General features: G+C 37.9%; 1 protein-coding gene across 1 annotated transcript in view; it reads left to right on the forward strand.

Annotated features, from left to right (window-relative positions):
* The window catches only part of PIEZO2 (piezo type mechanosensitive ion channel component 2), a 285,292-nt gene that overhangs the window by 235,624 nt on the left and 34,090 nt on the right, over positions 1–15,578 (forward strand). Inside the window, exons 31-37 of the mRNA XM_066546251.1 lie at positions 1,620–1,709; positions 3,739–3,860; positions 4,679–4,750; positions 8,777–8,880; positions 10,901–10,999; positions 13,256–13,364; positions 15,039–15,104. Coding sequence (XP_066402348.1) covers positions 1,620–1,709; positions 3,739–3,860; positions 4,679–4,750; positions 8,777–8,880; positions 10,901–10,999; positions 13,256–13,364; positions 15,039–15,104 — 662 coding nt within the window. The remainder of the gene's footprint in view (positions 1–1,619; positions 1,710–3,738; positions 3,861–4,678; positions 4,751–8,776; positions 8,881–10,900; positions 11,000–13,255; positions 13,365–15,038; positions 15,105–15,578) is intronic.

Genomic DNA, 15,578 nt, shown 5'->3' on the forward strand with positions numbered 1-15,578 from the left:
GACACAAGAAAACAAATTAATTGAGAATCTAATAGGAATTAAACAGTTCTTTCTACCAAATGCCATCTGCTGCTCCTGTTAAAAGCTCTGAAAATGTGTTGCAGCATTCTCTCAACATTGATATGCATGAGAGAGAATTCCAGAGTTTCTAAGTCTTGGAAAGAAAATATTCTGCTGTCAGAGCTTGAGACAATTGTCCTTAGAAATCCCATCTCAAGAAGGAGAGAGGATGAGGAAGACGGGAAAGTTCTTATGTCTTGGGAGGAAAAGGGAGCACTTTTGGGAGGTGTCACATCACTGAACACTGACCAGGTTTGGCAAGGAAGTGTTAACCTCATTGGCCTGTTACACCACAAGCATTAACTCATAGCCATCACTAGCACAAACATTCTTCTGGTTTATGATATGAAGGCAGATGAGGAATGAAATAATGGTATTAATTTCCATAGGGTTTCCAAGAAATTTTTTGTTAATATTGGAATAAATGTATTATGGCTTTTTTTTTCCTCAAAAGACATACAGACATTGATTTCTGACTGTATTTCAGGAAAAATTTCGCTTGTATGTAATGAAATGAAGTCGTTTTTATCTTCCTCTTCCAGGGATCATTTTAAGAAGGGGACATGTTTAGCTCCCTGTAATAAACAAAATTCAGCCCTGTAAGGAGAGCTACAAAAAGAGCTGCATCTCCACCCCACATTGCATTAGGCTTTTGTTCTGAAGTGAATTTCAGTGCTGATGCCAAATTATGCTGGATAATAGCATTTTTTGTACTCTTTTTGTACCTCTTTTGGTGTGCTGGTTTCACAGTGAAAACAGCATAAAGCAAAATCATGAGTATCAAAATACGTCCTATATAGGGAAATGTGCATCCAGAATGAAAGAGTAGACTTCTAAAATTATAGCTTTTCTTACTGAATCCCTGACAAAAGAAAGACTTTAGATCTAGGTTACTTCTTTGAGAGAGACTTTAAGACTCTTTAAGAGCCTTAAAAGTACATGTGTGAATTAGGAAGAATGGTCATAACATTCAAATCAATGAACCAATTAAATTTCTAATGTAATGGGGTGGAAAGCCAGATTCTCTTGGCACATCAGAAACTTGCTCCAGGGTTTGTTATCGTCAGATTGAAAGCACCATAGTTTTCAGAGGGTAAAAGTGAAGCTGAATATATGCTTACCATGGTCCTAGATAAAGCTGGACCTTGCTCACAACTTCCAGGAGGACTGAGGCAGGGGATTGAGGTGATTATAAAGCTGAAATAACTATAAAGAAATCCTGAGGATGTGCAAGAAATCCTTCCTCATCCTTGAACCTACTTGTGTTCTGTGTTTTGAGGACTGGAAACTGAATTTCTTGAGCAGCTGCTAGAGGAACTTACAGGCTGAGTAGGGTTCGCAACATTTGGGCCAAGATCTTGAAATGATTGTATGTAAAGATGTTACTATTTTAGAGCAATTGATTGTTTCTTTCAAGTCCTGGATTAGTTTTGTTTGATGCAGATAAGGTCATGTATAGAAGGAACATAGAATTCTCTGTGATTAGTTGCCATAAGGAAAACTTAGAAACATTTAACGTGTCCTCTCCTTTTTCTTTTTCTGTCCCATTTCTGATGTAGGGGTGCTGAGCTTTTTCAGGCTACAATTGTCAAGGCTGTAAAGGCAAGAATTGAAGAGGAAAAAAAATCAATGGATCAACTGAAAAGACAGTATGTATTTAATGCATTTATATATATATATGCATATTTCTATGCATATGTATATACATATTTAACTGATTGCTGGTACTTATCTTGCACTTTCTTTGATAGAGATTTTGATAGAAATACTGGCTTCTGGTATTTATCCACCACTTTCTTTTATAGAAATGCTTTACCATTACTAGAATTTTGTTCTGTATATCTGTTATCTGTATTCCTGGAAAAAATTGTTGCATGACTGCTCTTTCTGTTTTATTTGTGGTTCTTCCTGTGGTGTTTAAGTGCAAAATATATATTTACCTTCACTGAAAATATTTGCATTCGATTCAAGTGGCTTGGAGATCCTTTCTCTTTATACAGCCCATAAGTCACTTTGATTTCTCTTGCATACAGCCAACAATTTCTTTGGTAACTGCAGAAAGTTCCAAAAAAAAGTTTCAAAACTCCTTCAACACAATGCATGGAAAGCCCTAACTGATTCCTAACCAAGTGTCAAAGCCCACTCATGACAGCTTCTTCCACGCTGCATAATGGAAGAATCATGGGAAGATTGCAGGGACCATATTTTCTACCTATATAGAATCACATAATTATAGAATTGTTTGAGTTGTAGGGGAAAATCTAAAGGTCACCTAGTCCAACCCCCTGTAATGAGCAGGGACATCTTCAAAGAGATCAGTTTGCTCAGAGCCCCATCCAGCCTGACCTTGAATGTGTCTGGGGATGTATGTATTTAATGAATTTATATGTCTGGGGATGTATGTATTTAATGAATTTATATATATATGCATCCACCACATCTCTGGGAAACCTGTTCCAGGTTTTGCCACCCCCATTGTAAAAGCATTTTCCTTATAGCCAATTCAAAGCAATCCTCCTTCAGTTTAAAACCATTGCCCTTTGTCCTCACAACAGACCCTGCAAAAATACTTGGCCCCATCTTTCCTATAAGCTCTCTCCAAGTACTGAATGGCTGCAATAAGATCTCTCCAGAGCCTTTTCTTCAGGCTGAACAACCCTAATTGCCTCAACCTTTCCTTGTAGGAGAGGTGCTTCATCTTCTAATCACCTTTCTGGGCCTCCTCTGGACTCTCTCCAACAGGTCCATGTCTTTCCTGTGGTGGGCACCCCAGAGCTGAATGCAGCATGGTGGGTGGGGTCTCATGAGAGCAGAGGGGCAGAATCCCCTCCCTCACCCTCCTACCTGCTCTGGTTTGGATTCAGCCTGGGACACAGCTGGATTCCTAGGCTGGGACTGCCCAGTGAGGCTCATGTCCAACCTCTCATCTGTCAGCACCCCCAGGTCATTCTCAGCAGGGCTGCTCTCAGCCAGTTCATCCCCCAGGCTGTGTTGATGTCAGGAGCTTTCCTGACCCAGGTGCAGCACCTTGAATTTGGTCTTACTCAGCTTCATGAGGTTCCTGTACATCAGCTTCTTGAGCATGTCCAGATCCTTGCAAAATGCATCCCATCCTTCAGCTGTGCCGACACCACCACACAGCTGGTGTCATCTGCAAACTTGCTGAAGGTACACTTGATCCCACTTCATCCCCAAACAGTAAAAATATCACTGGACCCCCAAGGGACACCATTTGTCACTGATGTCCATTGAGACAAATCATCTTAAAGGGTGAAGATGTAGTACAAGCAGTACAGGAACAACCAAATCCCTGTTTCAGAGTTGCAAATTTCAGGAAAAGCAATTTTAAATGATAATAACAGAGTTGAGTGGGAGAAAGTAAAGCAGTCATGATAGCAGGAAACCCAGCTCTCACTGACCAACAGAGGGAACTATTCTTGGTCCTCCCAGCCAGCCCCTTCAGAGCAATGTAACTCCTTCTGTTTAAGGACAGGACTAATGACAGTGAGGAATATTTCCCTCAGAAGTGTTGCAGAGTATGTGTGCATGTGTTTGTTTGTGTTTGTGTTTGTGTGTGTGTGTGTGTGTGTGTGTGTGTGTTTGTGTGCGTGTGTGTTTAATGCTTGTTTTCCAGGGTGGGTGAAGGTGTAAATCTAATGAGATTCTTCCTTTTGCTAGAATGGATCGCATCAAAGCCAGGCAGCAAAAATACAAGAAGGGAAAAGAGAGGATGCTGAGCATGAACCAGGAGTCCTCAGAGGGGCCGGAGATTCGGAAGGCTTCTGAAGAAGATGATGAAGGTACCATTAGCTACTCCTGTACCATATTTCCATAAGGATCTGATAGAACTGCTAGTTGGACAAGTGGTAAATTTTTCTTGAAACTGCCAGTGCCAGTGCATAACAACATTGTTAGCTGAGTATCAGTTTCAGGCTCGATTCAGGAAAAAAAAAAAATCTGTGTTATGTACTGTAACAAGGTTTAGAGAAAATGGTTCACTTGGAGGATACTTTTGGTTAACTTCAGGCTGTTGGCAAAGAGCTGAAAAGAGTCAGAGGTTTGTTTTGGTAAAAGTCATTATCTATAAACCACAGTTTTACAAATAGATAGCACCAACATTTTTCCAGCAATGTTTTCTGGATACTGTTCTGGATTTTTTTCAGTCACTGAAATTTTTGTGTGCTTTTAAATGTTATTTAAAATCATGGGCACAGATAAAATCATACCTATCTAGTGCCACATTTCCAGCATTGACCTGGGATCAGCAGTTAGTGGATTTAAAAATTTTTGGAGCCTGAAATATAAGGGGATTTGAGAGGAGGGAAATTTTTTTCCTCTTTAAATTACAGTCAACTGTGACAGTATGCTTTAAAACACAAAACCCAACTTTTTAGCTGTTTTAGAGTAGAATGCTGTTTTAACTACTGCATAAATCAGAGTACTTCTGCTTAGTGGTCATGGTTTTGAATTATTTTAATAATAAATGTATTCAGTAGACCTGACATCTGATGTTCTCATGAAATTTTAGCTCTTTTGAGAGAAATTAAAAATTATTAATCAGTGTAAGAAATATGTTTCTCATTTTGTAAAATTAATATTTGAACATATTTTATTTTAGGAGATGCAGACAAAGAGAAAGCCAAGGGCAAAAAAAAGCTGTGGTGGCGGCCTTGGGTTGATCATGCTTCCAGTAGGTTTTCTCAATCCTCTTACAAATATGTGGATTTAACCCTTATATCCTTGACCAGAATGAAGGCATTCCCATAGCCTGTTTGTTTTATGCCTGATTTTGTGATTGTGACTTGATAGAAGGCTTGGGGTTTTTTTCAAATAGTGATTTCTACTTTCCAATCTTCAAAGAATTTCACTATATTTTGAACTTCTGTGTGTTGGAAGCATAGCTAGTTCATGATACTTTGAGCATTCTTAGAAAAATATCACATCAGATAAACATGTGCTGAAAAGAATCTGTCTTGACCTCAAAGGTTTCAACTCCCCGATACTGCAGAGCTCGATATATTTAACAATGTGACTGTGAAAGTTTGCCAATGCACTCTAAGATTAGTCATCATTTCCTTTTCATATACACATATCATACATCTTTTTTTCAGTCATTTTAGTATCAACTATAGAAATCTGAGCACCACAGAAAGGCAGGAAGACATAGAATAGGCTGTGTACAGCTCAGCTCCATCTCTCTTATGCCACTTCAATGTGTGGTTGATGCCACTTGTTTTGCTATTTCCATTTTTTTTTGTGTTTACCCAAGAGCAAAAATATGTCTTGCCTTGTGCACAAGAAATTATTAGCATGTGTCACTCATATAATTGGTGCATTATGATGCAATTTGTTTGTAGCCCAGCCCAGTCATATGATAGAGTTCTTTGCTACGTTATGGATTTGGTAGAAGAGGAAAACTGAGTAGACTGCAATCTCAAGTCAAATGTGCTTCAATTGGATGTTTGTTGAATGAAATCAGACATGAACTGTTTAGTAACCTCTGAAGATGTGAAAAAAGTACTTTAATGTAGGGCACTGATCAGAGTTATACCATAGAAACACAGGATCACAGAATGTGCTGAGTTGGAAGGGACCCATCAGTATCATCCAGTCCAGCTCCTGACCCTGCACAGGCCCATCCCCAAGAGTCACACCATGTGCTGAGAGCATTGTCCAAATGCTTCTTGAACTCTGACAGGCTGATGCTGGGGCCACTTCCCTGGAGAGCCTGCTCCAGTGCCCAACCACTCTCTGGGTGAAAAATTTCTTCCTGATATCCAACATAACCCCACCCCCCAAATCAGTTTCATGCCATTAAAAATATGAATGTCTATATTGTTTGGTCATTTAGCTTAAGAGCTACTCCAAGTCATAATTTTACACATTTACATACCGCTTCATTTACCTACATGTATTTATTTATAAATTCAGCAGACATATATTTGCCAGCAGTGTTTACCAGAACATGGGATCTTTATTTCTATCAAGTCACAAGTAAACTGTGCCTCTATTTTTGTTTTTCTAAAGGGCACACTGCCACTTTAGAGAGACCTATCCTTTTCAAAAGGCTTATGAGAATAAAATTCTTGTCCCATAATTTCATTAGAACAACAACGAAAAAACAAATAAAAACTATAATTTGTGAGTTTTTTCTATAGAATTTCAAGTTATCATAACTTTGAAGGAATGGGATATGGTCTCTGGTTTATTCACCACTGATTTTGTACTAAGAAGAATTGCACAGAGAGATATTGACTTTGGCTTTTACTTATTTTGTTCTCATTATTTAATGTTCTTAGGTGGCAAGTTGCATTTTGGTGTTTAAATATTGAGCATTCTTGAAATTATTTACTGCAATAATGCAAAACCTTGTGGGAAACATCACAGACCCTGACCCTACAGCCAGCAATTTCCTGCCACATGGCTTGCATCCACACTCATTGACACATGGCACTGACAGTGGGTGTTTACAGGCAGGCAGACTGGGAATAGACTGATATTCCCCACTCATTCTTTTTGGAACACCACTGTAACTGCAGCATTCAGCGCCATTCTTCACCTCAGAAAATGGGTTTGTGGGTGTATATATGCAAACATTGAAGTCACTCAAGCTTGAAGTTTTAAATTTAGATTTTTATTGTTATATTTATATCACTTGCTATAATTTTATTGTGCAGAAAGAGACCTCATTTTGTATATTGTAGCAATTAAAACATTCATGAATTTGAGTCTGAGTAGAGCAGATAAAAATATCAGTGAGGGTTTCCTCATTGACAGTCACTCACAATCTCCCTGGTAGGGTGGTGTGGTTCCTCCTGTGCTTGTGGATTATTTTTGAAGTCCCACAAAGATGAGCAGGAGTTAGGACCACATGCTCAGATTCTCCTGGGTCACACAGTTGTGTCTGATGTAGTGCAGAAGATGGTGACTGCAGCTGTCCTGGGGAGCTCTTTCCCCCGGGCACAAGCAGATGATGGGATCATGCTTTCTTCTGCATCCTCCATCTCATCCCACGAAAAGCCTGTACAACCCTTTTCTCAGTAGGAAGAAGCCACATTTTACAGTACAAGAGGGGTCTCCCAAGCCCAGTCTGGCCATGAATTGTGTTACCTGTAGAACTGGGTCTCTTCAGGAAGCCTTGTAGGTGACTGACACGCCACTTGCTCCATTTTGATGTGTGCAAGAATGCATTATTGCTATTCAATCATACCTCTCTCTTGAGCTGTAAAAGGGATGGAACTGCTACATTGGAGTGTCCCCTCAGATATGCTTTAACCTAAAAAAATGTGTAGGGAGATCAATGTAGTTTTATTTGTTTCCAGATCAGGCATTCCAAGTCTGACTGAGTGCTACTCTGAGCCTTTACAAAGCTGTACTGCCATAGAGGTTTTCCCTAATGTCAAACCTTACCCAGCTGATCTGCATTGACAATTTCTGTTGCTGACTACGAGATACCATTTTATGAAAGAGAACTGCAGACTACTGGCTCTTAAAATGCTTTCATCTCTTCAACGCATTTTAAATGGGCCTTTTTGGAAGGCTCAGCACCAAAAATCCATTTGTTTCATCCAGGAAATTTCCAAAATTTCTTTTCACCTCAGTGCAACAATTAGAATGGCTGGAGTGGACTTTCTGTCCCTCTGCAGGGCATTCATTGATGCTAAAAATCATAAGTGCACACATGAGGCACAAAATTCCCTCTGTGAGGGAGTTTTAGATGGCAAAGTTATGATCCAAAGATCGGTTCTGGCAAATTTCACAGCCTTACCCTGAGGTTTATGACTAGTTATATGTGATCATCTGTGCACACAGGATCTGTGTAGAATTCAAGGTATGATTGAATTACAACTGTTACTTTTCCAGAGACCTCTAATGATGAATAGATATAATTTTATGTAAAGACATATATCAAGATTTTGTAAATTTTTGTCTAAATAAGTGTTCCTTCAAATATTTCAGCTTAAATGTGGCAATTAATTACCAGTTTTCACTGCTGAGTGTAATGCTGTGATTTTTATTTTTCTCTTGCTCATTACCTTATTTTTATTTTTGTTTTCCATGTTTGTTCATGTTGGCCTGTTGCCATCCGTGAAGTAAAAACATTGCTTCTGTTCAAGGATATAAGGCCTAGCTTAATCACTGTGTACCTATGCTGTATCAAGGTTTCAGAATCTTTCTGAATCCATGGGCAAAAAATTGAAACTCATGTGCAATCATGTTAATAGAATCCAAGGGATTTGTTTTAAACAAGCCAAGGTTTTCCATTACCTCATCAAAAGAATACTATCCCATTGCCTAGTTTAAAGGATTCCCTCAGTGTTTGAAAGAGAAATTCTGTATTTTTTGTCCAGTGGTTCTGTTCATATAAGTTCATTTACTTACCTGCTGGGCTTTTTTTTACTCCCTCAAATAATCATAAGTCCCCAATAAATTTAGACTTAATTGTCATTTTTCACCAAAAATGTTACAATATTTTCTTTACATTTTCTTTTTATAGGGATGCTTTCCTTAGTTCTTGTATAGTTCTTATTCATGCCCAAAGCATTGCAGACTAACATCAAATAAATTACCTGAGACCTTTTCATCTCTTGCTTCTTCTCTGTTTTCACCTCTCCTGGTTATGAATTTTTAAATGACTGGCTACCTGTTCATAGGTCTTGGGGGAGTTGAGAATAGAACTTTTCAGAAAAGTAAAAAAATATTTTGTTTCACTTAGTGGTCAGAAGTGGAAATTATTATTTGTTTGAGACGGATAGTGAAGAGGAAGAGGAAGAGGAAAAAAAAGAAGAGGAAGAGCCGCGAAAAAAATCTGCTTTTCAGGTACTTTATGGTAATTTGCTGTCTTATTGACATCCGGAAAAAAAATGTATATTTCTCATAACACAGGCACATATGTTAAAGCTGCCAATTCCTATAAAGTAGTCCTGAAATGTATTGGAAATTAAATTTCTTGCTGATCTAAAATGTAAGTTTGCCTTATGCTTTAAATATTGCCAAATTCTTACCAAAACTATACCAGAGTCATATCTTCAGTCACTTATGAAGATAACAAAAATTCAAAAAACAAAGGCTAAGAACCCAAGCTTTACTTTTTTCTTCATTTCAATAAAGACAGTTGAGGAAGCTGACTTGCCTCTGATGCTACTGTGGAATGCCTCCAGTGGTTTTTTAGTTTTGAGGAGATGTTATCATTCCATGAAGAAATAATCCCCAAAATAAGCATGTTTTCATGGAAAAGAATACATACTTAATTTTAAAAAATATCATTCGACCTAGTGGGCCAGAGAAATATGTCCTTGGATTAGAAAATTACAAAAAGAGACTACATCCATTTATTTTCTTTCATTTTCAGGGCAGTGTTAATTAATATATTTGCATTTTTAGTGCCAGACTGTGCTGGTGCAGGACAATATTGTAATGTTAAAAAGATATCTGAGGTTTCCTATCTGATTTCCTCCATGTGGACTGGCTGGTGTTAGACAATACCAGATATACTGAATGGCTTAAATGAAAAATGTGGGTGAAGAAGTTAGTGAAATACTCCTACATCTGGACTTGCTTTTGCTTTTAAAAGATTAAAGTTTCACTGGTTGAAGAACCTTTTTGAAATGCTGCAGAAATTTTTCAGGTCTGTAGCTTCAAAAGCTTAATCAAAGAAGCAGCTTTTTCCAGCTGAGAATTCCCATCCAGATCCAACCTCACATCACGGTGGAACTGGCGCATTGCCGAACATTCAACCCAAGCAAGAGCAAGAAGCTGCCTCCATGCTTTTCCATCCCCTAAGCCAAAACCTTTCAAACAAAGCTTCCCAGACAACATTACTGAATTAGAGAAAGAAAAGTTTTATTTTTTCATTAACAGAATGTGCCTTTGTTTATATATTAACATTGCCAGTTGGCTACATTGATTAAACTGTCTGCATGGCAATGACATGAAAAAAAATCTGACCTTAATAAATGCAAAAAAAAATCTAGATCAAAATAATGTGATGAGTAAGTTTTGTTTTCTAGTATTGCACTATTTTTTTGAATATATTTTGCATTTAACTTACCTTGGACCACAAAAATGGCTCATGACTTTCTAGGTCATTTTTCTTTCTGGTTTTCATGCAGGTAATAGAGGAAAGTTTTCATTCTTGTTTCTGCTGATTTATAAAAAAATTGGTGACAGCATTTTGTATAGATGTGCTGGTGCCAAGCACTGAGCTAAAGAGGTCTAAACTTGAGGTCAGAAGTTAACAAGATTGTTTCATTTATGCCGGGATTTGGGTTTTTGTTCATCTCAGTCCTGAAACTATCAGTTTGGGGATGGAGAATCTGTTCATTATTTCAGAATTTGGTCAGATGTTCTGGATAGATGGCCTGTTCTGCAGTATATGCAATATAAACATGCTGGATGGCTTTATATAATAAAGCCAGAGGACTGTAAAAAACAGAAAATTTATTTTCTTCATGAAAAGTTTGTTCATCTATGGTCATCATACTTTCTTTGCCTTCCATCATCATGCACAAGGTCTTAGTAAAAATACTAGCCAAGTGAACTTTGTTGTAGATTCTTTTAAAGAATTTTTTGAATGTACGATCTTTTTTTTTCAGGGTAAATTGTGTCCAGTAGCCCCTTCAATGGTTAACTTAGAGATTTTAAATATTAGAGAATGCATGCAGTTAAGAGTCATATAATTGAAATTTTAATGTGAACAACATAAATTATCTTTTTCTCATATTGAAGTTCATGCATGTAAATTTGTTCTTAGTATTCTAGATACAGTAATTAAAGAGATCCTATTTATTAATATTTTCTGCTTTTCTACTAACTACTCTTGCTTTGTCCTTCTTTATAGAGAGCTATTGGAAAATTTGCTTCAGCCATTTTAGCCTTGCCAAAGTCTATCATTAAACTACCCAAAACTATTCTTCAGTATTTAATCAAAGCAGCAAAGGTATTTGACATTTTGCAAATGCTCAGTATGTGACCCACCCCATAGTTCCTGACATAGTGTATATATACCCCTGTCCTCGTCTGCATTTTTCCTCTTATATGAATTAATAAGAAAAATGATGACAGCTGAAGTCTCATTCCTAGTAAATGCAATGCATTCCATAACTTTGGTGAGGTCAAATCACAAGAAAAGTGGTTTATCCTTTTTTTACACACAATCCCAGAGAAAAAATGCAGACCCAAATTCTCATTTTCTTTTGATACTGATTTACAAGATGGTCACATCAAGTTGCATGTATCTTATGGACACAGTGGTAATTGATCTCAGAAAGCTGGTGAAAGGTTTGTTAAACACACATTCTTCTCCTAATCCCTTTTCAGCTCTCTACTCCTCTGGCCTTTATCATCACAAAAAACATTTGTGCATCTTCTTTCTTGCCCTGCTTCAATACATTTAGCATTTCCTAACTGTGGGTACTGTGTATTATTTTCCTCTCCATAGGTAACATGACTTTTGTAAGGAGTGGATGTTACAGATTGAGAGTACCAGTTCCAAAGACTAAAAGATACTAAATTGGAAGTTTGTGCAGTGGTAGAAATCTAGACTAGTATCCAACCAGTATGCTCTTAAAATACCCCCTGCTTAACATAGGTAGTTACATTAAACTTATAAATCAAATTCCTTTTATTAATCCTAATTTTCTACCCCCTTCCAAATCCGCCTTTTAGCTCCAATTTCTTTATTCACACTATAATTGTGGCTAGTGTACATTTTCACAGTTAAATGACAATAGAAGATGTTGGCAGTTTCTGACTTCAGAAAAGTAATATGGTGTTAGCTCATTTAAGTATCACCATTTCTCCAGATCACCTTCATTAGAAGACACCTGTTACAAAGCAAAGGGAAAGCAGAGCCTCTGATCCCACACATTTTCTCATGTGGTGCTTGTTTGGAACAACTCAGACATACCAAATTAAAAGTACAGACTTTGAGAGATTTGGAAGAGGATCTTCTTCTCAACAGTATCAAAATAATTTCCTCTCCATGGCAGTATACATTCACAAAACAAAACAAAGTATTTTTCCCTTTTAAATTAACATCAGTTTAACAGTTTTAAAATAATACTTTAAATGTTCCAAAGTGATTTGCATAGGAAAATTCTAAAAATATAAGAAAAATTAAATAGAAATCTTACCATTCTGTCCTATGAGGGGCAATTCCAGCTTCACTGAGTTATATGTGTGTTGTTGCCATCATCTGCATGTTTGTGCTGTGAATTAGATAAAGCTGTTTTGTTACTGTGCTTTTTCAGCCTCTTGCCTGCATCTGTGTGCTTCCCTGCTCTGTCTCTGCCAGTGGCCTGTGTTGCTTAGAAATAGAAGACAATCGAAGATAATTACCATTTTTCAATGAAAACCATTAAATGAGCAAAACACCTCTTTCCCTACTTTTTGGGGTTTTTTTTACCCACACAGCTATATAATTTATAAATATTTTGGGCCAATTCCAATGCTTCATGCAGTCATACAGGTCAACAGACTGTTGATCTGAGTGAGTGCTGTGAGCAGGATTTTGTCCCATAAAACACCTTAGATAAATAAATAGGTAAGTATTGCTGTCTTCATTTTACAACTGGAAAACCAGTAGCAGAAGGATTCATAAGTGACTTATCTGAAACACCATTGTTAAAATCAGGAAGCAATCTGAGGAATTCCTGAGCGCCTTTCAGGACCATGTATGAATAACAAATCCATGAACCTTCCACTGGGACATACAGAGGGGGAAAAATACCTAAGCTGTGAAAAATACAGTTACCTGTACATCTGTACAGTTATCGCTACATCTTTTGATGCTTTAATTAGTGGATTGCAGCACTTTCTCTAAAAGTTTTCTTTGCTCTGCATCTTGTCTGTAATGTGATAAAGTAGAGATACAGAATAGAGAGATTCAGACAAGGTAGCCCATATGCACAAAAAGGTATTAATTCCCAAAGTTCAGAGCATAAATTTTTGTGGGTTCTAATGCAGCTTGGGTCACCCACAAGTATTTCCACATTTGGCTTTACACTTACAAAAATAGCACATGAAAACTCAGCAGATCTGCAGGGGAGGTGTTTGATTTGGGATTAAAAATATTTCCTTGCCCCCACAGGTCTGAATGCATTTACTCAAACTATATAGTCCTGCTTGTGGCTTATTCTATGGCTTACTCTCAGAACATGAGGAATCTTGATATAAATGAGTTTTTTCCTTCCAGTTTGTTTATCAAGCCTGGATAACTGACCCTAAAACAGCTCTACGACAGAGGCGCAAAGAGAAGAAAAGTTTTGGGAAAGAGAAGAGAAGGAGAAAAGGATCTGGGGATGGTAGGTAACCTTTTCCATTTTAAAAAATACAATATTAACTGTTGCCTGTTGTTCCTGGTAGTGAAAGGCAGATGAGGTTTAGAGGAGAAGTGCTCTCAGTGCTGGCTAAGAACTGAAAAAATGAGTTAACTTTGGCTGGTGTTATTTTCCTTTACTAACCCATGACAAGGTCAGCTATAACCATATCCTTCTGTTCTGCCTGGCACACTTTGAGGGAGGTACAGGGGAAGATGGGATATATGTATTTTCCATGGAGTTGCAAAAAATGCCTAGAACTTTTGTTGACTGGGAAGATTCAACACATTGCAGAAAACATCAGCTATGTGAAAGCATTTGTGGGAGTACTTGCAATAAAGTGTAAAGTAAAGTACTTGCAGTAAAGTGTAAAGTAATGACTTTATAAAGCTCATAACCTGGAACTTAACAGCCTATCTCCAAGATATAGGAGTACAAACAAAGTGTTTGGCAGAGCAAGGACATTACCCTTTCACTTCCTCATATTTTAAAAAAGTTTATCTTTCTGTACAGACTAGAGTTCACCAAAGTCACTCTTTTCAATGGTCAAGTCATGTACATTCCCAGGGAAAGGCGCTGAAGAACTATTTCATGAGGGAGTTTCCAAACACCTGTAGTTCAAGTGGAACTGTAAAAAAAATGTTCCATTAAAGAGACACATATTATTTATTTTGGCCACATTTTCTATATTCTTCTCTAAAGAAGCTTGAGATGATACATGAAGAAGAATATACAGAAATTTGTTTCACTTTCCATGTTGCAGTCACTGAGGAGCCCAAATTTCCACAAACCTGTAAATTCAGTAGATAGCAAAAGTAAAACATACAAATGTTGATTTGGTTTTAGTGGCAGTGTAAAATCATTCATGCCCCTGAAGAAAGCACCAGTTTATAAATGGTTTATATATATTTTTCTCCATTTTTAAGCTAGGAAATAGAAATTTTCTGGTCAGTATGGGTGGGGAAAAGAAGGACCCATACAGGCTTAATCAGCTGGACATTTCCTCTGTTTGGCATCTTTACCTGTCAAGAAGAAGGAATTTATAATTGGCCTTCTGCCACTGAAACTATAGCTGCAATTATTGGGCATTAGATGGAAGGAGGATCACTTGTTTGTCCTTCATTTCTGCCTGTGATTCTGCAATACTCTTTGGCTACAGGCTTCAATAAATGCACGTGGTGTTGTCAAAACAACTCTGCTGCTTCAGGTCAGCCTGAAGGTCCCACTCAATTCTCTCAGGTTTGGTGGGCCAGAGGCAAGAAAAGATCAGAGCACTGCTCAGGTTGCCCTTTGCAGGAGAGGAATAAATGAGCTCAAGTGTGAGTCAGCAGAAGGTGAGACTGCTGAGTGTGCCTGAGGAGTGATTGAGAAAGTATTTGGGTTTACACCACCAGATGATCTCAGCAGCCTATCTAAGGTCTAAGATAAAAACACCACTGCAAATTACAAGAGAGGGATGGTCATCCATGAACACCTTCACTGACAGGATTTTCCCTTCCCTTGAATTCTTTGGAAATGGAAATGTGCTTTCTGTTATGGTGGTAGGTGAGGAACCAGTCTCTCTTGCTTAGTAACTGTAGCATTCTCTAGCTTGAACGGCATTTACACCAGCACTTCTGCAGGTGTAACACTCACTGTTTTCCTCCTTGTTTGCAGGAGGTGGCAATGATGCAGACTGTGAGGACAGCGAGGAGGAACCTGTCAAGAAGAAATCTGATGGACCAGGTATAAAGGCAAAATGAGGGTTTCTGTGCTGTTACAGTGCAGTTGTGACCAGTGGTCTGTCACAGGGACAGCATTGTAGTGATCCATTCTGACTGATGTAGGAAGAGCTTCCTAACTACTATCAGATTTTCTATTGCAAGATCTACAAGCCTTGAGCATAGGAACTTCTAATTCTGGACCAAAAACTACTGCATCCTCTCTAAAAACTTAAGCAAATACACCTGTCAGCTCAGACTTGATCACTGCTGTGTATTTTACTTACAGAGCAACTTAAGCTAAGGTTCTAGACCTGATTACACAGAGCCCTGTGTTAAAATCTCCATTGATTTTGGGTATGTTTTAGCAAGGTTAGTATAATGCTTTTCTTGGTACTTATCCATTCAGCAAGGCACAGTAATCACCTCTAAAAACATTACATGTTCCTGATCTTACACATTCTCATTCAAAATCAGACTTAGGATGGTTCTGTACAGC

The sequence above is a fragment of the Molothrus aeneus genome, chromosome 1, assembly GCF_037042795.1.
Source record: "Molothrus aeneus isolate 106 chromosome 1, BPBGC_Maene_1.0, whole genome shotgun sequence".
In the NCBI taxonomy this organism is placed as follows: Eukaryota; Metazoa; Chordata; class Aves; order Passeriformes; family Icteridae; genus Molothrus; species Molothrus aeneus.